Consider the following 27,740-nt stretch of genomic DNA (forward strand, 5'->3'; position numbering starts at 1 on the left):
CTAATACAAGTGCAATAAGAACATAAAACATAATTGAAATTAAAGCCTCAAGACTCTCAGCATTTCAATATATTGTGACACGTGTATAATAAATGAATGTAAAAATTTATGTTTTAGCATGGTGCAAAAAATTATCTATTCTTCTCCTTCAAATTCTGAACTAAAAACACAGGCAAGTTGCTTTTTAAAATCAAGCATCATGCCCTATTTCCTGGTTTTTAGTCCACTTTTCATTCTTCTTTGGGATTGTGACTATTTGAAATGGGCCAACTGCCACCATTCACCTTAGGGTAATTAGAGGACTCTTCATAGCAATGCACAATATTATAATCACATTCTACTTCACCAAGTGTACACTCTAAATATTTTTAAATACACAGTGCTTTATTGAAATTGTTATTTTGCCAAACATCAAATTTTCAGAACATTTTCAAGTTGCTGGCTGTTTACTTAAATTTTTGGGGACATACAAAATTTCAATAAATTCATTTTAAAAGGCATCACTCCCTGATGAGTGAGTTATGCAATCTGGTCATCAAGTTGTCAACTGGCTATGAAAGGAACAGGTTGTCTATAAACACTTGGATGGTCTCACAAATAGTTCACAGTAGAGCAATTTTTAGAAATCTGGCAAGAACTGAAGTAACAATCGCAAAATGCATCACGACTAGCTCGAAGCATGCCAAGATATCAAGCAACACAAATTAACTGAAAATATCAATTATTTTTCTAATTTTCTGCAACTATACTTCCAATTCTTTTACAATTCCTTATCTGAAATCCTTCTATCACAAAACCTTAGAGATATGCAAAAGTACTTCTGCTTCTGTCTGTCCTCATCTTTCTCAACACTTCATTTTCAACACTGCAATCATTACAACTTCTCTCTTGTTCAGTTCATTTCCATGGCATTACTCCCAGCTGGTGACTTCTTAAGGCAGCCCTTGTTAAATTCAATAGTATTGCCTTATCTGCTCATATCTCAGTTGTCTTAAATTCAATTTTTTCTCTATTCCTCTTAACCATTATCTCATCACGATGCCATTTAGAAGCATGGAATCAGCTTTTACATTCATGTTGACCTCACCCATCATTGGTCTAAAAAGCAGTTGCTGTAATCAGCAAATATCTAAACAAGCTTAAAAAAACCTTTAGTCAAAATGTTCTCTAGCCTAATGGTCAACATAGTGCTCTTTTTGGTTTCTCAGCTTAAATAACTCTGACCTCAACTTCCTTGGGTGCCACCTCAAGTTGTATCAGGAGGTGCAGACCATAGAATACTGCTTGACATTTAATTCAATTTCCTTCCCCACATCCAGTCAGTAGCTTCCACCTCAACAACATTTCAATGTCATCCACCCCAACATATTCAACTTCTTAATGCTAATCTTCACAAACTCCAAACTGGGATCAGCCTCTCACAAACTTTAATTAATCCAAAATATTAATGTTTGAGACTTCTAACATTACTATATTACACATTGATATCACCTACAACTTCACGTTATTGCAAAATTATTGACCTGTTTTTACTCAATTGCTAATTCTTTCTGCTTTCACATTGCCACTTACAGCTGCACCAGAATTCTCAACTCCTGCTGCAAAATTCTCCCTAATCTCTTCCATGTCTCCTCCAATGGTGGTTCCCTTTGTAGAATTCATCATTCGTCCTTGATCCAATGTGCATTCAGTATTGCCTCTATTTTAACAAACTTAATCTCAGTCATCGAAAATTGATTTGTATCTACATCACTATCTTTAAGGTTTCAAATGTATTACTGCAAAATCTATGCCACAATTCTTTACTCTTCTTTAAAATCATCAGTTCAGCTTCCATCTCACTCTCAACATTTAGTCAGCTCAGGTCAAAAAATATCCAATGATAGGTCGATATAACTACAACTTCAGTGTTTTCTTTCCTCAATTTTCTTGAAGCTTCTGGGGTGATCAATCATCCTCCACTGCTTTCCAGATGATGCATATCATGTAATCTCATCTGCCAAATCAGTGAACAATGAGTCACAAAATTGGCTAATTTAAAAGAGAAGTCTACAGGGCCTTCTTATGGTACAGTAGCAGTGTCTTTACCCTTGGACCAGGAGGCCAGGGTTAAAATCTCTTCTACTCCAGAGGTTTGTAATAACATCTCTGAACAAGTTGATTAAAAGAAAGGTTAAATTAAAAAAAATAAAACTCAAAGAAGAGTCTATGAGCTAGGCTCTTTCTTACATGGCCAACGTGTTCCAGCTGAATCACTGAAGACAGTGCCCATTCAGAATCTAAATTGAAGCCAACAGCTATGGTGTTAGTAACACAGTTATTTTTCTACTTGTAATTTTAAGCAAACAGAATATTTCATGGCACAAGTGAAAACACCAAATTCAATGTCATTTTGACATTTTTCAAATTCCTTTCATTAATTTATATCCCTAAAACATACTTATTTTTTGTGGCAAAATTTTGCAATAAAATTCTCACCCATGCAATTCCCTGCATTTCACAATCACAGACTCTACAACATTTCTGTCCCATTTAAAGTCAGCAATAATATCTGTTGCAGCTCTGACCATAGCACCTGTATATCATCCCTCCTCATTTTTCCTAGTTTTAATATTGTCAATTCCTCAGTGTACTTTACTTCAAAATTCATCTGCAATGCATGTCCTTACTATAGATCCTTTCATATTCTGAAGATGGTACCTTTTCTGCAGCAACTTCTCCTGCAAGACTACCTTCTGCACAAACCAACATTACAACCTTGATCTTCTGGACTTCCTCATCAATATGCTGTCACCTGGAGACATAATCCACAAACATGGAATCTGCTTTCCTCTGCAAACCACTGAACTTCATCTTATAACTCTGTGCCACCTTTGCCAGGTAAACACTGAAACATTAATTTGTGGCTGAATCAAAATTTCCAGAATTAAACACTTACAGGCCCAAACCATTCAAGACAGTTTACAACAAAAACTCGATATGCTACTCCCAAATTTTATTCCTCTTCTCATTGGGTGTCCTGAATAATCATGAGGTGAGCTTCAAATTTCACACAGTGTCAATCAAAAAGTCATCAGCCAGATGTGTCATCTCGATGTTTGAATTCTTTAATGTTGTCCTCAGAAGCTTCTTTAGCTACATCCTACACAAATTCCACTTTATCCAAAACTCCACTACCTGCATTCTAACCCAAATTACATCCTATTCATCCATTAGCTACTATTACTGAATTCTCATCTCTAATGAAATGATTTTCAAACCCTCATTAGCAGCGACAAATTATTTCATGATCTTGCTCCATTTGATCTATACAATATCAATTAGCCCTCCAACTCATTTTATAGCTTCCATTTCAAGCTTGATGTATAATGTACCTTTGTCACTCTCTCCACTCTAACAATATCTACTCAGCCTTTCACAATCATAGAGAGAAAAACTAAGTTTTTCCAAATGTTCCTCAATCTTCAAGAATCTTTGTAAGCTTATCCTTTCAATCTCACTTTGGTCCCCTGGCAAGTAGTTTTCTAAATTTTTGCTTGGAACCTGAATTACAGACCTTGTAAATCCTGTGAGTATGTTCAGTAAGCAAATAAAACAGTATTAATATTTATCGGCACCGTGGAAATAGAAATTAATGATTAAATGCGTTCAGCTATATGCAAGAGCTTTGCATTTGAAAAGAAAACGGTAAATAAAGCCATCATTATTCAGGGGAGTTGGAAGCCAATTAAATTTACAAATTAAGGAACTAAGCTAGAGAGCAAGGAATTGAAGGCAGATGCACACATTTCAGCATCAGTGATAGATTATCGATAATCAGCAGCAGATTAAATGTAAATACATTTCAAAGAGGGTTCAGTATTTCCAACAGGAACTCCCAAGTAAAAGAACAGACTGGTAGAAAAGATGGTTCAGATTGATTCCATATAATATAATGAAGAAGCATGGCTAGATGGAGTGAGCAGTGATAGGAAATATATTTATACATAAAGCCTCAGGGTCTGAGTGAACAAGAGTCAAAGATGGGGGAATTTGAATATTCAAGTTGGACTGAAAGTTGACAACGTTTTTGTGAACATACATTTAACTAATCAACTCTACTGCTATAAATGGTAGAATTATAGCTATTATCAAACTTTATTGAATGTCAGATTTGCCAATATTTATTATTTGTACACAGACTGAATGGTCCAGCATTGATCACCCATCTGTAATACCCTCAAGAAGGTGGTGGTGAGCTACCTCCATAACAGTTACAGTCCATGTGGTTTAGATGCACTCTCAGTACTGTCGTCAGGGAGGGAGTTGCAAGCTTTTGACTCAGGGACAGGGAAGGTCTAAAAAAAAAACGGAATTGGTTGAAAATCTCAGCAGGTCCGGCAGCATCAGTGGAGAGAAATCATGGTTAATGATTTGGGTCCAGTGACCCTTCTTCAGAACTGAAGAGAAGGTCCAAATCATAGATAGTAGTGTTCCTATGTAACTGCTGTTTTTGTTCTTCTAGGTGGGTTTGGAAGGTCCTAAGGAGCCTTTGAGAGTTGTTATAATGCATCTTGCAGCAGGCCACTACACAACTGGAGGAGGGAATAAGGGCTTAAAAAGTTAGATGCGGTGCCAATCAAGAAGGCTTTGTCCTGAATGGTGTCAAGCTGGAGTGTCATTGGACCTGCATACATCCAAGTGAGGGGACATTATTCCATTACAATCTCAACTATGCTTGGGGATGCTGGGCAGGCATCTCAAGATAGGTGGTGAATTACTCGCAGCAGAATTATAGAGTCGTAGAGATGTACAGCATGGAAACAGACCAACTCACCTGTGCCAACTAGGTATCCCAACCCAATCTAGTCCCACCTGCCAGCACCCGGCCCATATCCCTCCAAGCCTTTCCTATTCATACACCCATCCAAATGCCTTATAAATTTTGCAACTGTACCAGACTCCACCACTTCCTCTGGCAGCTCATTCCATATACGAACCATCCTCTGTGAAAAAGTTGCCCCCTAGGTCCCTTTTATATCTTTCCCCTCTCACCCCAAACCTATGCCTTCTAGTTCTGGACTCCCCAACCCCAGGGAAAAGGCTTTGTCTATTTATCCTATCCATACCCCTCATAATTTTGTAAACCTCTATAAAATCACCCCTCAACCTCCGATGCTCCAGGGAAAACAGCCCAGCCTGTTCAGCCTCTCCCTATAGCTCAAATCCTCCAACCCTGGCAACATCCTTGTAAATCTTTTCTGAACCCTTTCAAGTTTCACAATATCTTTCCGATAGGAAGGAGACCAAAACTCCATGAAATATTCCAACAGTGGCCAAACCAATGTGCTATACATCTGCAACATGATGTCCCAACTTCTGTACTCAATACTCTGACCAATAAAGGAAAGCATACCAAATGCCTTCTTCACTGTCCTATCTACCTGCAACTCCACTTTCAAGGAGCTATGAACTTGCACTCCAAAGTCTCTTTGTTCAGCAACACTCTCTAGGACCTTACCATTAAGTATATAAGTCCCTAGCCTCTGACCTGCTTGTGTAGCCACAGTATTTGCACTGCTAGTCCAGTTTAATTTCTGGTCAATGAAAATCAAGATGCTGATAGTGAAATGTTCAATGATGCTAATGCTATTATAAATCCAGGGAGATAGTTAGATTTTTCGCTTGTTGGAGATGCCTTTGCCTGGCATTTATTTATAATACTTGCATTTTATCAGCTCAAAGTCAGATGATGTTCAGGTCTTGCTGCATAACGACACAGACAGCTTCAGTATTTGAGGAGTGGCAAATAGTACCGAGCAAACATCCCACTTCGGGCGTAATGACGGAGGGAAGGGAATTGATGAAGCAACTGAAGAGGATTGGGTGTCGAACACAACCCTAAGGATCTCCTAGTGATGTTACAGAATTATATGACTGGTCTCCACAACTATCTTCCTTTGTATAACCTAGGTAGGAGAACAATTAGAGAAGCGTATTCCTGATTTCCCACTGACTTTAATTTTGCTAGAGCTCCTTCAGGCCAAACTCAGTCAAAAGCCACAGTAATGTAAAGAGCAGTCATTCACTTCACCAAAGGAATTCAGCTATTTTTGTGCATGTTTGAACCAAGACTATAATTAAGTCAGGAGCTCAGTGAGACTGGTTGAAGGCCTGTAAGCAGGTTATTTGATTAAAATACCAATGTTGTAACTATACTAAAGTACTTAAGTCTTCAGTTCCACTGGCAGAATGTTGAAAGGGCAAATAGCCTTTGCAGGATCCAGTGCCAGCAGCCTTTTGCAATATTTCCTGGAACAAATCAAACTAGCTCAAGCTGGCATTTATAATAGTGGGGAGGTCAGGAGGTGGTCAAGATGGATTGTCTAATCAATACATTTAATGGGTTATTTCAGAATACAGAGAATGGATACAATTTCAATCAGTGAGAAAAACTTCAAGGGATGATGCTCCATCCATGTTACCTAGAAAGGCTAAAGATAGTATATAATTTTTCTTTAATTTTGCTAAGTATGCAAAGAAAGGTGGTAGAGGATTAGACAGACTGTAAAAACAAAAGCAAGGCATGACTAGAAAAACTTTGAAGAAGGAATGTATTAAAGAATGGTAGAAAGCTAGGCAGAAACATAAAAACAGATAGCAAGAGATTCAAGAAAGAAGAGTTGACAAGGTGTGCATTGGCCTTATTGGATGTGATTGTGGAGAATGGATAAAGGAAAGTGACAAAGTAGCAGATGAATTAATTGAGTAGTTATTTTGCTCAGTCTTCACTGGAGGACACAAGGAACATTCCAACAACAGTTACAAATGAGCAAATGGAAGAAATGAATTCCCAGCACTGATCCCTGTGGCACATCATTTGTTACATCTTGTGAAAACTGTGTCTGTCTGCTTCCTGTTAGCTAGCCAATCTTCTATTTATGCCAATCTGCTACCCGCTACACCTTGAGCTTTTATTTTACATAATATCCTTTGATATGACACTTTATTAAGTACCTTCTGGAAATCTATGCACATTACATCCACCAGTTCCCCTTTATCTACTGTAATTATTACTTCCTTAAACAACTCCATTAAATTGGTTAACCACATTTGTCTTTCACGAAACTATGTTGGTTTTGCCTGATTACCTGGGGGGGGGGGGGGGGGGGGGGGGAGGGGGGAAGAGAACAAGAAAGCAAAACATCACAGGCCAGTTAGGTTAATTTTTGCCATAGGGAAAGTGTTAGCAGCTATTATGAAACTTATAGTAGGGAATTTTGGTAAGTTTAAGGTAATCAGGCAAAACCAACATGGTTTTGTGAAAGACAAATGTAGTTAACCAATTTAATGGAGTTGTTTAAGGAAGTAATAATTACAGTAGATAAAGGGGAACTGGTGGATGTAATGTGCATAGATTTCCAGAAGGTACTTAATAAAGTGTCATATCAAAGGATATTATGTAAAATAAAAGCTCAAGGTGTAGCGGGTAGCAGATTGGCATAAATAGAAGATTGGCTAGCTAACAGGAAGCAGACAGACACAGTTTTCACAAGATGTAACAAATGATGTGCCACAGGGATCAGTGCTGGGAATTCATTTCTTCCATTTGCTCATTTGTAACTGTTGTTGGAATGTTCCTTGTGTCCTCTGCAGTGAAGACCGAGCAAAATAACTATTCAATTAATTCATCTGCTACTTTGTCACTTGCATCTGGAGTTAAATTCAGATTGAAAGAGTAAAGACAGAATCATATATTAGAGTTTTAGTGCTAGGCAAAGGTAAATACACAGGCCTGAGGAAGTAGTTGGTCCTAGTGGACTGGGCAAAAGTATTAAAGGGCGGGATAGTTGAAGAACAGTGGCAAATGCTTAGGGAGATACCAAATACCTCTCAATTTGAGTATATTCCCAAGAGGAAAAGGAACTGTAAATATGTGAAATATTGTCCATAACTTAAGGAAGTCAAGGATAACACTGAGTTATATAGAGTTATACAGCACAGAAACAGACCCTTTAGTTCAACTTGTTTGCACCACAGATGTCCTAAATTGATCTAGTACCATCTGCCAGCATTTGGCCCATATCCCTCCAAACCCTTCCTATTCATTTACCCATTCAGATGCATTTTAAATGTAGTCATTGTCCCCACTTCCAGCACCACCTCTGGCAACTCGTTCCATACATGCACCACCCTCTGCATGGAAAAAGTTGCCCCTCAGGTCCCTTTTAAATCTTTTCCCTCTCACCTTAAACCTATGCCTCTAGTTTTAGACTCCACTACCCTGGGAAAAAGACCTTGGCTATTCACCTTATCCATGCTCCTCATGATTTTATAAACCTCTCGAAGGTCACCCCCCCTCAGCCTCTGACATAAAGGCGTATCATACTGCAAACATTAGCTACACTCTGGAGGATTGGGAGAACTTTAAATGCCAGCAAAGGGTTCCTAAAACAAAATCAAAAGAGCTAAGATGAACTATGAAAGGAAATCAGCAGAAAACATAAGCACCGATACCAAAAGCTTCTATATGTATGTATAACGGAAGAGAATACTGGAAGTAAATGTTGGCTCTTTAAAAGATGAAAAACGCAATATAATTATGGGAAACTCAGAAATGGCAGAGGCACTAAACCAATGTTTTGTATCTGTTTTCACAGTGAAAGATTATAATTTCTTTCCCAAAACTGCAATTACTGCAGTGGATCTTGGTGAAATTACGATAACTAGGTAGAAGGTATTAAAGTAAACTGATGGAATTAAAGGCAGATATGTCCCTGGGACCTGATGGCCTACCCCCTAGGATATTAAAGGATATAGCAGCAGAGATAGTGGATGCATTAGTTACAATATTCCCAAATTCCCTGGAGTCTGGAAAGGTACCAGTGGATTACCACATGCTAACATAAAACTGTTATTCAAATAAATGAGGTAGGCAAAAAGTAGGTGACAATAGGCCAGTTAGTTTGGAGTCAATCATAGAAGAAAGAGATACTAAACACTTGGAAAACAAAACTCAACAAAATAACATATTTAATATATGCAAGAAGAATCAACACACACACACAATCATATTAACCTTTTCTTAAAAAATTAATTCACAGGATGAGGGCATTGCTTGCTGGGCCAGCATTTACAACGCATCCCTAATTTTTCAGAGGGCAGTTTAAGAGTCAACTACATTGCTGAGAGTCTGGAGTCACATGTAGGCCAGACCAGATAAGGATAGCCGTTTCCTTCCCTAAAGGACATTAGTGAAATGGATGGATTCTTCCCAACAACTGATAACGATTTCATGGTCATTGCTAGCCTCTTAATTCCAAGATCTGCCATGTTGTGATTTGAACCTATGAGCCCAGCACATTACCTGGGTCTCTGGATTAACAGCCCAGTGATAATACAACTAGGCCATTGCTTCTCCTTCTATAATACTTTGCTTCCAATTGTTATTCTGTGAACCATAGTAATTGGTAAAACAGATTCAAATATCTGAAATTTTGAAAACTAAAATCTGAAAATTTGCAAGTATAACCAACACATGCTTGACAGTCATAAATCTGGATAACAATCTGGGTTGCGGGAAGACAATTTCTTTTTATTTCTGTAGGCTTGCTAATAGCCCTTGACTAAAGAATTTTTTTGTGTCAAACGCGAAGCTAAATCTTGTCTCAATTGCTAAATTAGTGTACACTACAAAATTTAAGAGATAAGAGACAAGAAAAAAAGCCTGAATTAAAAAGCACAGGGAGTCCCTTGTGATTAATTTCTGTATTAAATTGCTAATTTTTCTCATGGGATATGAAGAATTAATAGTCTGCTCTCTTATGGAAACATAGTCTTTACCTAATGTCATTAAATTATTCAGCAGTTTCAAACAAAGTTGGGCAGAGATGTGTCTTGTGTTTTGTGAGCTAAAATACTTCATATACTACCTTAACATGCAACATAAATGCACTACAATTATGAGGGGAAAAAGCTGACATTAACACAATTATCATAGTTCTTTTGAGTCAAAATATAAACGAAAGCTCATTAAAAGGACAATCATAAAAATACGTAATTCTTATTGTAAAGAACACCTGACATTATGGGTAGGGAGGAGGTTCGAAGAGAGAAGTGGACATTGGGTAGGGTTTTATAAAAAAAAACTAACATCTCAGCTCAGACAATGCATTAAAGGTGTGAGGATAGAGCCTGTCTATATTCCGATCTTGAGTCACACTGGTTCTATTTCCAAAGGAGGATTGTGAACAAAATAGAATGCATCTGCAAATGTAAATTCACCCCATAGACTTAAGTGTGTGTGTGCGCGCACGTATGAGACAGTGAGTGAGTGTGAGAGTGGGAGAGAATGCAGATGTGAGTGTGCATGTATATGTGTGGTAGAGTGGGTGCGTGAGTGTCACGGAGTATAAGCCTGTGAGAGGGAGTGCGCGTGGGTGTGTATGAGAGGGAACGTGTATATGAGAGAGGGTCTGCGTGAGTGTGTGAGTATTTAAGGGTGTGTGTGTATGCGAGTATGGCATAGTGTCATGGGGTCACCTGTAGTATGACAAGAACCCCAGGTCCCAGTTGAGATCATCCTCATGGATACTTAACTTGAATATCAGCCTGTAGAATGCAAGTTTGCTCGCTGAGCTGCAAGGTTTGTTTTCAGACGTTTCATCACCATATTAGGTAACATCAGTGAGCCTCCGGTGAAGTACTGGTGTTATGTCCCGCTTTCTGTGCGTGTGTCTTAGTCTCTAAAGATGGATGATATCAATTCCAGTTCTTTTTCTCAGAGGATGGTAGATGGGGTCCAAATTGATGTGTTTATTGATGGAGTTCCGGCTAGAATGCGAGGCCTCTAGGAATTCCTGTGCGAAACTCTGTTTAGCTAGTCCTAGGATGGATGTATTGTTCCAGTCGAATGTGACTTGAAAGAAGTTCTGGGATTTACATATTAATGAACTGAAACCTGCAACCCCTTCTAAAAGATGAAAGACTAGGTTTGTTCAATATATTATATCAGTTGCATGACACTGTGATTTTGTGCTATAAATTCTGTGTCTTATGATCCTGTCCCACTAGCTACCTGACAAAGGAGCAGTGCTCTGGAAGCTAGTACATCCAAAGAAACCTGTTGGACTATAACCTGATGTTGTGATTTTTAACAACTGAAGGGCCAAATGTTGCACTTTTGGAAATGCCAAAAGGTTTGCTGTCATAAAGAGTGAGAGATGGATTGTGAAGGGGGTAATTTGACCAGTTGAGCCTGCACTGACTCAGAGGGGCAGTTTCGCGAGTGCCACTACCTTTTGCTTATAGCCCTCCAGGTTCTTCTTTTTTCCTGTTCAGCTGCTTTTCAAATCCGTTTTGAAAGCCATGTGTGAATCTGCCTCCGCCATCTTCTCAGGCAACTCATTCCAGATACTAATAAGACTTTTTTTGGAAAAATTAGCCAGATGGAAAGTTGACAAATTCTTGAGACCCAATGATCTACATCCCAGAGCAATGAAAGGGGCTACTATGGAGATCAAAGTTGCAATGGAGATCATCTTTCAAAATTCAATAGATTCTGGAACAATGTATAAAGACTAGAAGAATGCAAATGTAACCGAACTAAAGGAGAAAGTGCAGCCTCACCAGAGTTTTGTACAACTGAAATTGAACTCAAATTCTTTTGTAATAAAGGCAAACTGGACTAACTGTTTATTTCACCAGCTTTCAGTGACTTTGCAATGGCATGACAGATGGTGGAAATTGAATTCAATGAAAACCTGAAATGATTCTAATAATGACTATGAAACCATTGTTGATACAGGTAGGTGCAGAAAGGATGCCCTCCCCATTTCTGGAAACCAAGAGGTACAGTTTTAGACAATGAAGTAAGACATTTAGAACAGAGAGAAAGAGAAATCCACTCACTCGGAACCTAATTAATCTTTGCAATTCTCTACCTCAGGGGGGCGATGGAAACTCACTCATTAAAGTATGCTCAAGGAAGAAATTGAGAAATTTCTAGATATCAATAAATTTCTAGACATCATGATCTCAAGGAATAAGCGGTTTAGTATGGGAAAATGGTGACAGTGTTAACAATCAAACTTGATGTAGAATGGCTGAACAGGTTAAAGGGGCTGAATGACCTACTTCAGCTCGTATGTTCCGAGACTTGGTATAACCAACCACATACTTCAGTGATAAGAATTTACCCAATGACCTAATTTTTAAAAAGTACAATTTGGGAATGTAGAGGAAATAGTGATATGTAAGAGCAATAATGGCGTGTACAGCCTGTAAGGAAAATGTTTGAGAAATTGGATGATTGGAAGTCTTTCATTGAAAGGGGGAGAAAAAGTTCATTTTAACTGTGATCATAGAAAGAACTACCTCATATGAAATTTCTGAATATCAGTAATGTTTATTTCCAAGAATGTTCAAACACCTACTGAATGTCCCAGCACAGCCATACTGTAGAAAAATGTCCCCATCCGAGTTTCCTAATTACATGGTATCGTGCATTAAACAGGTCCCCTATTTTCACCGCATGGTAACCACCTGAAAGACAAGCAAGGAAAAGAATAATTCTTTAGTGGCAATGTAATTACTTTTCTTAAAAGACCTAGGGAAGAAATAGCATTATTCCAAAATTTTAACTGTGGTAGAGAATTTGACATACAAATCTATTGCTTTAAACAACAGGATAGTTTAACAAAACAAATAGGCACACTCATTTGCTATGCTTTTCATGAAAGAAAGACAGATATATTATATATATTAATCTTGGTACAGCAGACTTGAGGGGATTACATAATTACTCATTCTGCTTTTTTTAAATATTCACATCATATGCCAGACAACAGTAGTTTTAAAGTAAATCGTACCAAGCATGCTACCAGAAATTGACGATTTTACATGAAAAATCAAATGATTCACACATAGAAGAGGAGTTTACATGAATAGTTGCCTCAACAAACTCCTTGACAATTTTTTTTTGAATGAAAGCACAAAATGGAACTGAGTCCACTCTTGGATTTTTCTTAAAATTTCTTCTAACGTAAACATTCAATATCTCTTATTTTTGATTTTCAAAGATAAATTGCCTCATACAGCACACCAATAACGCCCAAGAAAAGTACAGAGTAAAGGTTTCTTATACGTGACTTGTTAACATTACTACCTCAGAATTGGATATGCCACCACCCCCCACTTTGGAAACTAACATCTTCAACTACTTAAGAAAGGAGGATGGGGAAATACAGTCCTGCTCGCCTGAGATCAACAGTGGGGATATAGTGGAATCTATTATAAAGGATATCATGGACATCTAGAGAATAATAATCTAATTAGGCAAAGTAAATTTGGATTAATAAAGATCTTTTTTTAAAAATCATTCAAGGGATATAAGTTTTGCAAACCTAAGCCAGCATGTTTTGTCTATCCCTAACAGCCCAGCAAGGTTGCCAAAACATGGCAAAAGTATTATCTCTCCAGAACTAGTGAGACAAGAAATGTAAAATTTAAAGTAATAATAATTAACTGCAATGAAGATAAATAACAATAAAGGCAAAGTACACCGAACTGGTTTCTTCATTTCATTTGCTATGTTTTCCATTAGCACATCTAAGCAACAGGGAATATATAAGCAAGAACAATTTATTACAGGTTTATATTTTAAATTAAATTAATTCCACCAGAAGGCAAGTTTTCCAGAAATTCTGAGATTTGTCAAGGAGTTATCTTCACATGGATGTAGTAGATCAATGTAGCTCAAGACTTATTATACGACAAATTGCTGCTTCTTGACAGAACAAAAGTAATCTAAAATGTAAGACAAAAGCCATAAAGTAGGTTTTTGCTTAAAAATCTGGTCCACAAAGTGTTTGGGACCACAACTACGCTTTAGTTTCGCAAACTGAGCTACTCTCACCACTGCACTGAGGTGGAACACATTCAACATTCAGTTTTAATTCTGTACTTTTACATAGATGCAATATTTATGTTCATTTTCTCAGATAAATGTTAGAGGCTTTTTTTTAGGATTTTGTAGTACAACTTTGACGTCAGATGTCACAGGTGGGTTTTCTTGACCATTTTAATTGAAAGTTCATTAACAGTGACCAAAATAAAGGTAAAAAGGAGGACTGAATTTAGGTTCCACAAAGAAAATAGGGGATATGCATTTGGGACTATTTTGCATCTTCAACATTTCAAAATCAAATCTGCAATATCATTTACAGAAGATTTTATGAAGGTTATACTAATTCAGGGTTTACCAAATTGGGGGTGTTAACACACAGTGCAGTCTCCAATTGAGATTTTCAGAGTTTTGTGCTCCACAGTAGCTATTTTCAAAATCAACATGTTCATCAATCTTGCTCCACAACTCTGGAGCAGGTGGGATTTGAACCCAGATGTCCTGACTCAGAAGTAGGGAGACTATCACTGTGCCACAAAAGCCCTTCAGGAATAGCTGCCATGGAGTTCTAAACCAACGTTAACAGCTGTGAGGCCACTTTAAATGCTGAAAGTTTTTAAAATGGTGAATTGACCAATGAGACACAGATACAGCTTCACAAAGACCAGTGGAAAGTTAGGTCCTTAAAGACTGACGATTGAACACTTTGCCCCTCTGTGCATATTCTTCCCACCCAGGCCAACAAATATCCAGATAGGGAATTGGCTAATGGACAGGAAACAGCAGGTGGAGATAAGGGGTTCTTTTCCAGATTGGCTACCTATAACTAGTGGGATTCCATAGGGATCATGCTGGGACCACAACTGTTGAGAATAAATATTAATGAATTGGAGGAAGGAAGCGAGTGTACTCTAGACAAATTTGCAGAAGACACAAAATAGATACAAAAGCAAGTTGCAAGAAGGATACAACCAGAGATATGCATAGGTGGGAAAAATGTTGACAAAAAAGAATTATAAAACAGGAAAATGTAAACTTACTCATTTTTGAAGGGAAAACAAAAGTATTCTTTAAATAGAAAAAAACTGCAGAAGGCTGTGAAACAAAAGGACTTGGAGGTAGTTGTGCACAAAACACAAAGCTAGCAAATGGGTGCAGCAAGTAATCAGAAAACCTAATAGAATGTTAGCTCTTATTCATAAAGGGTTGAATATAAGAGTAGGGAAGTCTTACCGCAATTGTACAAGGTTCTAGTGAGACCATATCTGAACTGCTGGTAAGAGTTTTGATTCCCTTTTCTAAGGAAAGGTATCTTTCATTGGAGGCAGTTATGAGAAGGTTCACTAGAATGATCCCTGGTATGGAGGGATTTTCTTATCCCAGGATTCTATTCATTGGAATTTAGAAGAACGAGAGGTGACCTAATTGAAACCTATAGAATTCTTAAGGGGCTCGAGAAGGTAAATGCTAAACAGATATTTCCCCTCATAAGAAAGGCGAGGACTGCAGGGCATAGTCTCAAAATAAAAAGGCACTAATCGAAGACAGAGGTGAGAATGAATTTATTTGCTCAGAGGGTTGAAAGCCTTTGGAAGTTTTGTCAGTGAAAGTTGCAAGGACAGAGACCTTGCATACAAGACTGAGATAGATAGATTCTTGATCATTCGGGGAACCAAGGTTATAGAGAAAATGCAGGAAAGTGGATGTGTTGGATCTGCCATGATCCTATTGAATGGTGGAGTACATGCAAGGGGCTGAAAGGCCTACTCCTGTCCTATTTATGATCTTAATTTGTCATACAACTGACTGTAATTAGCAGGTTTCTTTGATGTAGTACTCCTCTACGTAAGACCATAACACACAGGAGTGGAAGAAAGGCCATTCGGCCCATCAAGTCCACTCCGTCATTCAATCGTGGCTGATGGGCATTTCAAAGCCACTTACCCGTACTCTCCCCATAGTCCTTAATTCCTTGCGGGGTCAAGTATTTATCAATCTCTGCTTTGAAGACATGTAATGTTCTGGCCTCCATTGCGCTCCATGGCAATGAATTCCACAGGCCCACCACTCTCTGGCTAAAGAAGTGTCTCCTCATTTCTGTTCTAAATTGACCCTCCTCTAATTCTAAGGCTGTGCCCACGGGTCCTAGTATCCCTGCCTAAAGGAAACAACTTCCCAGCGTCCACCCTTTCTAAGCCATGCATTATCTTGTAAGTTTCTATTAGATCTCCCTTCAACTTCCTAAACTCTAATGAATACAATCCCAAGATCCTCAGCCATTCATCGTATGTGAGGCTTACCTACACCACATGACCTGGGGACCTTGGCGAACACAGAAGAATCCACGTAGTTCCTAACCAGTCTGAAAAACTAACTGTTAATAAGTCAAGCAGTCTGAGCCAGGGAACCGTTAGTCAAAATGGTTAGTTTAATGCAAAATCATGCAAACTGAAATAAAGAGAGGGAAAGAAAGGTGAGCATGAGATACAAAGAGGCAGAATGAAAAGGTTAAAAGAAGTTGCTTATTTTTATAAAATCTCCAACAATAATTAAAATTTGAAGGAACGAAACTCTCCATATTTCCAATAGTTACTTTTCAAACACTTTCATGTGTTTCTATAATGAATCCCTCAGTAAGACACAATTACAGGGAAATTCCAGGAAGAGCATGGGAGTATTGTCAATTAGTATGAAATGAGCATATATTTGAGGAATTGGGTAATTTGAGAACATTAATTTGTGGACAGGTCAAACAGATTGCTGTGTTTTCCATGGTTTTGAACATCCATAGTTCTCAACAACATTGACAGTTGCATTCTGTTCTGATGAAAGGTTATATGGGTGGGGGTGGTGGTGGGGGTGGTGGTGGGGGGGTAGTGGGGGTGGGGGTGGAGGGGGGATGGTGGTGAGGGGGTGGGTGGGGGTGGAGGGGGGGGGTGGGGGTGGGGGGGGTGGTGGGGGGGTGGTGGTGGGGGGGGGTGGAGGGGGGATAGTGGTGGGGGGGGGTGGGTGGGGGTGGAAGGGGGGTGGTGGTGGGGGGGGGGGAGTGGAGGGGGGTGGTGGTGGTGGGGGGGGTGGTGGGGGGGGTGGTGGGTGGGGGGGGGGGGTGGGTGGGTGGGGGTGGTGGTGGGGGGGGTGGGGGGTGGTGGTGGTGGGGGGGGTGGTGGGGAGGGGAAGAGGGGAAAGAGTTGAAATGGTCAGGCACAGGACACTTGGGTTGTTACTGAGGAGTTTAATTTGGTTGCTACATGCATTAAAGTTTAAGTAATCATTTCCATATTTGATTGTGAGATTTCCTAATAAAGTAGCTGAATTAAAAAGGTAGTAATGTGTAATGAGGTAGGATTAATAAGTGATTTTGTAGGTTAGAATCTACTGGGGTAATGATTGCAACAAAGTTGAATTTCAAATTCAGTTTAAGTAAAAGCAACTCAGGTCTTAAACTAGTATCCTAAACAAGGCCAAAAACAGAAATGTGAAGAGTTATGCATTGGGAAAATAGACTAAGGGGAAAGTCAGTGGATGTTCTGTGGCAGACATCTAAGCAGACATTTCATAATGCTCAGCAAAACTTTATTTGTTAGAAAGGACTCTATGAGAAGATTAAATCACCTGTGCCTGATGGAAGGTATTTAAAGGAGAGTATCCAATCAAAAACTAAGGCAAATAAAGCAACAAAAATGAGTCATAGGAACCAAGCAGTGCATGACTAAAAAGCTAACAAAGTTGGAGAAACTTAATTATGAAAGTAAATTTGTCAAGAAACATAAAAATCAATGGCAGACTTCTATGGGTATAAACAAAAATATAGATAAAGTAAGTGTGGGACCTTTGGAAGATGCAAGTTAATTGATAATGTAGAACAGGTAAATAACAGATAATTCAAACCAATACTTTGCATCAGTCTTCATGATACAAATATCCCAAAGATAATAGAAAAGCAAGATGCTAACAGAAGGAAAGTTCTCATAACAGCCTCTATCACAAGACACAAATATTTGACAAGGACTAAAGGCAGACAAGTCACCAGGCCCCAATAAACTTCACCCAAGTTTTTTTTAAAAGAAGTGGCTGAAGAGTTAGTAGATGCATTGATCAAAACATTCCTGAACTCACTGGGTGCTTGAAGGGTTCCAGCAGATTGGAAAACTATTATTGTGATGCTCCTGTTCATAGAGGGAAGGAGATAGAAAGCAAGAAACTATAGGCCAATTAGCTTAAAATAGGTGGTTAGGAAAAGGCTTGAGTCGATTATTAAGCAAAAAAATGGCAAGGCATTTAGAAAACTTAACATGGAGTCAATTTGGTTTTGTGAAAGGGAAGTCATGTTTGTCAAATATGCTAGAGCTCTTTAAGTATATAACAATTAAAGTTTCTAAAGGGGAATCAGCAGATATTATGTAATAGTACCTTCAGAAGGTATCTGACAAATGTAGAAAATAGGAAGAGTAGGCCATTTATTGCTTGGACATAGCTCCATCATTCAATATGATCATGGCTGATCTTTCAACTCAGTACCCCGTTCCCATTTTCTCCCCTTTGGGTCATTTTAGTCCTAAGAACTATACCTAACTCATTCTTGAAAATATTTAATGTTTTGGCAGAGAGTTCCACACGCACACCATTCTCCGGGTGAAGACATTTTTCCTCATCTCAGTCCTAAATGGCATATTCTGCAACCTTAGACTGTAATCTCTGGTTCTGGATTCCCTGGTCAGTAGGACCATCCTTCAAGTGTTTACCTCATTTAGTCCTGTGAGAATTTTTTAGATTTCTAAGAGATCCACCTTCATTCTTCTAAATTCCACTGATTTGATTCAGTCTCTCTTTCTACAACAGGCCTATCATTCCAGGAATCAGTCTAGTGTAAGGACAGCTAGGTCTCCTCATAACTCCCCAACCCCTCTCCAATCTATCACTATTTAGACAAGAATGTATCTTGCTGTTGGTGTTACCAAAATGAATAATCCTCATGTTTATCCACGTTATACTTCATGTGATATGGATTTGTCCACACAATCAACTTGTCCAAATCTGTATCCTCCCTACAGCTCAGTTTCCCATCAAGCTTTATGCCATCTGCAAAAATATTACATTTTGTTTCCCCATCCAAATAATTAATACATATTGTGAATATATATTGGAATTCAAGCACTAATAGTAGTCCACTAATCACTGCCTACCACTCAGTTAAAAAAAAACCTGCTTGTCCTACTCTTTGCTTTTTGTCTGCCAACCAATTCTTTACCCATTTCAGTAGACTACCACCAATCCCAATGGGGGCAATGTACCACATAAAATACAATTACACAAGGTAGTAGTCACGGTATAGTGAATAATGTATTAGCATGGATTGAAGATTGGCTAACACACTGAAGACAGAGCTGGTATTAATGGGTCTTATTCATGTTGGAAAGACAACTAATAAAATGCCACAAGGATCAAATGTTGGAAGTGGCAGTATGTAATGTATCCAAATTTGCTGGTGATACAAAAATAGGTGGGAGGGCATTTTGTAATTAGTACATAAGGAATCTGCAAGTGGATATAGATAGGTTGAATGAGTGGGCAAAGCCTTGGCAGATGGAGTTTGAAGAGGGCAAATCAATGAAGGGAAATGTTAGTTCATGACCTTTGGTAGGAAAAATCAAGAGGGAGACTTGTATAACTGGACAGACACTCAAAGAAAAGTGCAGCACAAAGGTATCTGGATTTCTTGCATATGAAACACAAAGGTTAGCATGCAGATACAGAAAATAATTAAGGAGGCAAGTGGGATTTTGGCCTTTATTACTAGGGTTTAGGAGTTTAAAAAAAAACAGGGAAGCCATATACAATAGTGCAGGGTGTTGGTGAGGCAGCTGGAATATGGCGTGAAGTTTTGGTCCCCGTATTTAATAAAAGGATATACTGGCATTGGAGGTAGTTCAAAAGAGATTCATCAAGCTGATGAAGGCATTGACTTATCTGGAATGATTAGATTACTTTCAATGTGGAAACAGGCCCTTTAGCCCAAGTCCACACCAACCCTCTGAAGAGGAACCCACCCAGACCCATTCCCCTACACCTAACGCTACTGGCAATTTAGCATGGCCAATTCACCTAACCTGCACATCTTTGGATTGTGGGAGGTAACCAGAGCACCCGGAGGAAACCCACGCAGACATGGGGAGAATGGCTCAAAAGTTGGCTTTTTCTCTGGAGTTTAGAGGAATGAGGAGTGATTTTATTGAAAGACACAAGATTCTGACAGGGCTTGACAGGGTAAATGTTGCAACAGTGTATCCACTAAAGGAAAAGATCTCAAACTAAGGTATATTGTTACAGAATAAGGGGACACTTATTTAAAACTGAGATGTGGAGTAAAGTCTTCTCCCAGATGCTAGTGAATGTCTGGAATTGACTATGTGAGAGAGAGAGAGAGAGAGAGAGAGAGAGAGAGAGAGAGAGAGAGAGAGAGAGAGAGAGTGTTGTGGAGGCTAAATCACTGAAAGTATTTAAAGAGAAGGTTGGTAGATTTTTGAAATATTAAGGAGTTGACAGCTATGCTGAGCTGGTAAGGCTTAGGACTGATCAGTCATGATCTTACTGAATGGTGGAGCAAGCGCGAGGGGCAGAACAGAGAACACCAGCTACTGCTTCCATATATTCTCATTCAATATTTTCAAGATATTACCCAAGGTGCTGAAGAAAGTATTGTGTTTTGAAGTTAGGAATGGATATTTTGATTTTAAATTACTTGAGATCAGGGAGATAAAACAAGGGTAGAAAATAGGTGTGCATTGTCATCAGCTCACAAGTGAGAAAAATAAATAATTGCAAAAAATCTTCTACATGTTGCTTCCTGACAGGACATATAAGTAGTTATTTACACAACAAATGTCCTTTCAGCAGTTTTTCACTTTTGAAAAATATAGATGGAGATTTAGAACAAAGAGGAAGAGAAAGCATTCTTTATAGAGTTGTAATGTTATAGAATTCAACTCCACTGAAGCAGGCACTGTACTAACATTCAAAATTCCTAAGGAAGTGGTGTAGGCTGGTACAATTTCAACATTTAAAAAATATCTGGATGGGTATATGAATAGAAAGGGTTTAGAGGTTAATGGACCAAATGCTGGCAAATTGGACTCAATTAATTTAAGATATCTGGTCAACATGGACAAGTTTCCATGGTGTACAGCTCTACAACTCCATAACTCTTAGAATGAGCAGAAAAATGATAGGAACTCAGTGCTTAAGTGGGCGGTAACCAGATTGATTGGCCGTTATCATTTTGTAATTTCTACATACAAGCTGGCAGGGCACTATTTCAGCTGATCCAACACATTTAAAAAGATTAATTCTTCGCTTAACGTTTGATAAAAATCAAATTTACAAAAAATTGGTACTTATATAGGGGTGCCTGGTCTTAACAATTAACTATTTGTTTCCAACATATTGCTGTAGCAAGTGAGGGTATGCATCATACTTCAAAACATTGCTCATATCAATTATAACTGAAACTGCAAATCATAACTCCTAAACTAAAATGAAGTGTTGCTTTGCTTAACAATACACAGAAAAACTGACTAATCAACAATCAGAAACCAATCCTCATGACAGTAGATTGCAGCAACATCGTCCCTCACCTGACGAGCATTTCCTGTGTTAATTTCTTCCAATCACTCTAACGAGTGCTGTTGCCAAGTCTTTGCAGTTACTAGTCATAATAGTAGTGAATGTCAGCACACAGGGGTGGTACTATTTTCCTTGGTCATTGGCTAGTGATTCCCAGATACGGTATTATATTTCTAAGGCCTTCATGTAACACTTGCAAACATCTTTGAAGAAATGTTTTGGCTACACTATAGGTTGTCTGTTTCCAGCAACCATAAAAGTCTTCAAGTGTGCAACATCGCTCCATTCTGCGGATATGCCAGAGCCCAAGGCATCTCTTAAGGTGAGAGGGATAAGATATTAAAAGGGACTTTGAGGTGTAACTTTTTCACACAGACGGTGTTGCGTGAATGGAACGAGGTGCCAGAGGAAGTTGGTATAATTACAACATTTAAAAGGCATCTGGATGAGTATATGAACAGGAAGGGTTTGAGGGATATGGGCCAAATGCTAGCAAATGGGAATAGGTCAGATTCGTGTGGACTCTATGCATGACTCTAATGACTTTGCTTGATGAATGTTAACAAACTTAGGTCTTCTTTAGAAAGGACAGTTGCATTTGTGACTTTCTCCTGTCAGGAAGTACCAATGCACTTCAGATAGCAAAAATGGAAATGGTTGAACTTCTTTTCTTGATACCGGAGTTTCATGTTTCACAGACATCCAGAGAAGTCTTGAGAACAGAAGTCTTAGAAGTCATTGGCTTGGTCCTAAGGATCAGCTTGATGTTAGGCCATATGCGTGCTGAAAGTCGGTCAAAGATGATAGCTGTTTTCCCCGTGTGTCATCAAGGGACAGACTGTTACTATGTACTGAGGTAGCAGAATTTGCTAACCATTTCCATTGGGAGGTTATCAATCACAGATAGAAAATGACCATGATTCTCTTAATCCTTAGGGAGAACAAATTTATAGGCATGGGAGAGACAGTAATAGCAGAGTTACCATGTGTGTTACCAGCATAGTATGTATGTAGCAGCTCTTCAGTCAAGATGTAATGTCTGATCAAGATGTAATGTCTTTTTGTCTTTGCTTTCAATCTTAATAGATTGGAAAGCTTGCTTTCACAGCTTATATGCAAGTTGATTGCTCCCAAAGCTGCAAAGATTAGGAGCAAGAAGAAGAAAATACCAAGGAGAATGTGGACTAAGCAACAGTACTCTATTCCACTCTTCATTCTGTACTTTTCAGAAGTGGAGCCATCAATCCACACAATGAAGTGCATGTTGTCAAGAAAAAAGAGCAAATTAAATGAATATGGTGGACAGCCAATTTTCCCAAAAAATCTTGTAAAGTTCATTTCTGGTGACAGCATTGAATGTCTTGGTGGGACTTTTAAAAATATCGCAAAGAACATACCTTGTTCTCAACACTGCTCTTGTAGCTGGCATCTGGAGAATGTCATATCCCCAGTAGGTCTTTGGTACAAAAAAATTACACTGTGCTTCCATGCATGTAGATGGAGTCTACTAAGTATGACCATAGCCAAGGTCTTCTCTGTGACGCAAAGGAATGAGATATACTGTAGTTGTTGCAGTCTTCTCCATCACCTTTGCTTTCGAATAGTGTGATGACTTTTGCATCATGTATCTCCTCTGGAATGAAGCCGACTTCCCAGCAGAGGAGGAGATTATAAACATTTTGGCAACAGATGGGACTTTGTGTTTGAACAATTCAGCTCGGATACCAACCTTACTTGGATTTGTCTGCTCAGCAGTCTGTGGCCTTTGGGTTCAAATGACGAGGGTTTTTCATCAAACTCGGACAGAAAACGACAGTGGAATGTCTGTTTCACAGAATGCAGTTTACTGTAGTGCTCAGCCCTTTGTGATGTTGGTTTACTTCTGCTGGTGAGTACTTCACTTTCTGCATTTTTCAGAGGCAAATTTGGTGTCAGCAGGGCATTTCCTCCAGATGCCTTCATACACAGATCATGGATTTTCGTTGTCACGAACAGTTTTTATAGATTTTAATAGATGCACCATAGAAAGCATTCTATCTCGATGTGTCATGGCTTGGTATGGCAACTGCTTTGCCTAGGATTCTAAGAAACTGCAGACAGTTATGAACATAGTCCAGTCCATCATGCAAGCCAATCTTCTATCTATTGATTCCACATATACTTCTCACTGCCTCAGAAAGGCAGCCAATATAATTAAAGAACCCTCCCATCCCAGTTATAATCTCTTCCAACATCTTCTATTGGGCAGAAGATACGAAAGCTTAAACACACGAACACAGATTCAAATTAGCTTCATCCCCGCCTCCGGTTATTAAACTTCTGAATGGGCCTTCCAAATTTAAAATTTAATGTTGATGTCACTCTTTGTGCATCTTCTCTGCAGCCTTTACATTGTATCCCTCGTTCTTTTATTTCCCTACGCATTTTGTACTGTACTTGGCTGCTGGAGCTGTACAGTGTTTCAGTTGTTAGGTTTTGGCTGTGCATAATAGACAATTGATTTGTTGCATCAATGACAAATATCATCTCAGCCAACTTTGTCTCAGCCAAATTGGTCCTTGCTGAGTCTACCACTTTGACCATACGATGCCTCCACTATCATAGTGTTTCAGCTGAGTGATTTCCAAACTTCATTGAAACTAGCATCAGCATTTTCAGCTAAAGGTTTGGTAGGTGGAGTCATTCTAGTGACAGTGAAACATTCTGGCATTTGACACTATTACTCGAGCAAAGGATTTTGAGGCATGACGGGACATCGTGCTTGGAACACAAACTTTCCAGGGTCACCTCTGCCCAACTACGCTACAAGCCATCCTAAAATGTACAAAGTACTAATTAGTTCATCAAAATGATTAATTTGCTTGTAAAAGAGAGAGTGTCAGTATCACAACTTGTGCTGAGGAAGTGTAACAAACCACATTTTTCTTCATTAGGATTATAAACTAAATTGAAGTTGTATTGGTATATAAAGGATTTTCAAGGGTTTGTAATTCAAATATCAAGAGCTGCATAGTTTTGAATTGTACAATACAAATGTTGCTTTCGAAGCAGTGATGGGGTTGAATTTAAAATGGAGTGGTTTTTAATTTAAGGAAATACTGCCCGATAACAGCCCTCTGTTTTAGCTGCAGTATGTTAAAAGCTGTAAGTGTCAGTTCAGCAAAGAGGAGGAAAATAGCTGTAGACTCCAAACAAAAGGCATTCATTTCTCCTTCGCTCTCACTTTCTATGTGGGAAGAAGTCTGAACAACTAAAAAGTTTAAAATAAATAACTTTGACAAGAAAAGACCGAGTTCCACCTGATCAGCTACTGAACCGAAGAACAACCATCATCTCATAGACAACAGTATCAACTCAGCCTTGAAATCTGGACTTGAAATTTTCAACGTTTTGTTTACTTTGTCTTTTTTTTAAATCAATAATATCTGTATTAAAATATTTGTTTATTGTTGATTTATTCGTGAGTGTGTGTGTATGTTGTGGGGGTTTTTGAAGGGGTTCAGTTTAAGTTGCATAACAGGATTAGAAATTATTTATTCTCATTGCTTTTTGTTAAGGCCAAGTACGTTAAAAAAATTGTTACTTCTTTGCTGCTGACAAAATCTAGTGCTGATTGGTTTTGTCCTGAACAGTGATCCATCAGACAACTTGGTCATTTTGGTGATCTAATTGAGGTTTTATATATTTTGGTTTGGGTTGTGGAAGAGTGGGACACTATTATTGCTGCATTCTTCCCCATTAAGTACAGGTGTGAAACACACTCTGATACACTGTGGTGATGTCTGCCCTGACAAAAACCGCTGATGATTCAGAGTTAAGGCAGTGCACAAAGTTCAAGAAAACATCTGCCATCCTTGATGTTTCCCATCATGACAACAGAAGTATGAATCAGTATCTGCCCTAACATGATTACTGAAGTCATGCAAGATAAGTAGTCTTTCACCATTTGCAACATTCATCAAAATGTTACCTGGGGAGTCACAGAAATGCTTTTTGTCTGAAATACTAGTATGTATGTAGAATTGTTGTGTAGCTGCATATGATGTTGACTGTACCTCCATCAGATGACAATTGTAGAGAGATAAAGTACATCAAATTTGCGATTAGGAACTCAACTACCAACCAGCTCCTCACCGTGAAGCCTACACTACGCTCATCATTATCATTAGTACCCTTTCCATATCACTGGGAGCAATGATTAGCCTTATGAACAGAGCTTGTGATAGTTAAGTGGCAATGTTGACTTGAAGTTTGTAAGCTAACAATCAATCAGATCGGTCTTGCAAAGTGTAGAAAGTGAGTCACGATTCCTGTAAGGAATCCTCACATTCCAGTTTCCAAGCTGAAATGTTACCTTTCTTTGTTTGCTGCATAGTCCAGGCATGATTTTAGGAAGTACAGACTTGCCTTTATTCGTATCCTCCCTCAACTTTGTAGGATGGTTTCCAGAGGAAGGATGAAAACAGAACCATCTGGGTCATATAGTCATTTGCAAGACTTGTTGGAAGCTGCAAGCTTGAGCAGAACAGCAACTGCCTAAGCAACTCCACTCCACATTTTGTGTCAGACTTACAACTTTAACAATAACATCAAGAGGTTACTGGCAATATTGAAAGGCATTAACACTAAATGTGTTTTTTTTAAGATTGCCAACCTGTAACTCAAAGTCCTGCAGGGGTTGGCGATGGGGTCTCAGCTACAGTACTTACAATCAATATTAACAAGTTGTATGAAGGGCTTGAGTGCATTGTATTTGTTGATGATACATAGAGTCATAGATATGTACAGCATGGAAACATGCTGACCAGATATCCTAACCTAATCCATTCCCATTTGTCAGCACTTGGCCCATATCCCTCTAAATCCTTCCCACTCACATAGCCATCCAAATGCGTCTTAAAATGTTGTAATTGTACCAGCCTCCACCACTTCCTCTGGCAGCTCATTCCATACACACACCACCGTCTGCATGAAAACATTGCCCCTTAGGACCCTTTTATAATCTTTCCACTCTCACCCTAAACCTATGCCCTCTAGTTCTGGACTCCCTGACCCTAGTGAAAAGACTTTGTCTATTTATCCTATCTATGCCCCTCATGATTTTATAAACCTCTAGGAAAAGCAGTCCCAACCTATTCAGCCTCTCCTAATAGCTCAAATCCTCCACCCCTGCCAACATCCTTATAAATCTTTTCTGAACCCTTTCAAGCTTCACAACATCCTTCCGATAGGAAGGAGACCAGAAATGCACGCAATATTCCAAAAGTGGCCTAACCAACATCCTGTACAGCTGCAACATGACTTCCCAACTCCTGTACTCAATACTCTGACCAATAAAGGAAAGCAGCCCAAACGCCTTCTTCACTATCCTATCTACCTGCGACTCCACTTTCAAGGAGCTATGACCCTGCACTCTAAGGTCTCTTTGTTTAACAACAGCCCCTAGGACCTTACCATTAAGTGTATAATTCCTAAGGTTTGCTTTCACCAAATGCAGTACCTCACATTTATCTGAATCAAACTCCATCTGCCACTCCTCAGTCCATTGGCCCATCTGATCAAGAGTCGTTGTAATCGGAGGTAACCTTCTTCACTGTCCACTACACCTTCAATTTTGGTGTTATCTGCAAACTTACTAACTATACCTCCTATGTTCATATCAAAATCATTTATATAAATTACAAAAAGTTGTGGACCTAGCACCAATCCTTGTGGCATTCCAGTCTGAAAAACAACCCTCCACCACCACCCTCTGTCTTCTACCTTTGAGCCAGTCCTGTATCCAAATGGCTAGTTCTCCCTGTATTCCATGAGATCTAACCTGCTAACCAGTATCCCATGGAGAACCTTGTTGAATGTCTTACTGAAGTCCATATAGATCACATCCACTGCTCTGCCCTTATCAATCCCCTTTGTTACTTATTCAAAAAACTTGTTCAATCAAGTTTGTGAGACATTATTTCCTACGCACAAAGCCATGTTGACTATCTCTAATCAGTCCTTGCCTGTCCCTCAGGATACCCTCCAGCAACTTGCCCACCACCGACCAGGCTCACTGGTCTAGTTTCCTGGCTTGTCCTTAAAACCTTTTGTAGGAAAGCAAGTTGCGAAGAAAATAGAAAAAAAAAGAGTCTTCAGCTAAATGAATGGGCAAATAAAATGTCAGGTGGATTGTACCATAGGAAAATGAGAAGTTATTCAGTTGGGCATGAAAACAGAAAAGCAGAATACTATTTAA

At 38.9% G+C, this 27,740-nt stretch overlaps 1 protein-coding gene across 6 annotated transcripts in view; it reads right to left on the reverse strand.

The window, feature by feature from the left end:
• Nucleotides 1–27,740, reverse strand: part of LOC140466907 (SRSF protein kinase 2-like) — a 220,224-nt gene that overhangs the window by 90,577 nt on the left and 101,907 nt on the right. For all 6 annotated transcript variants that reach the window (XM_072562715.1, XM_072562713.1, XM_072562714.1 and 3 more), the window contains one exon: nt 12,414–12,522. In XM_072562715.1, the coding sequence (XP_072418816.1) occupies nt 12,414–12,522 (109 nt within the window). The remainder of the gene's footprint in view (nt 1–12,413; nt 12,523–27,740) is intronic.

Source organism: Chiloscyllium punctatum, chromosome 44, assembly GCF_047496795.1.
Source record: "Chiloscyllium punctatum isolate Juve2018m chromosome 44, sChiPun1.3, whole genome shotgun sequence".
NCBI classification, from domain to species: domain Eukaryota; kingdom Metazoa; phylum Chordata; class Chondrichthyes; order Orectolobiformes; family Hemiscylliidae; genus Chiloscyllium; species Chiloscyllium punctatum.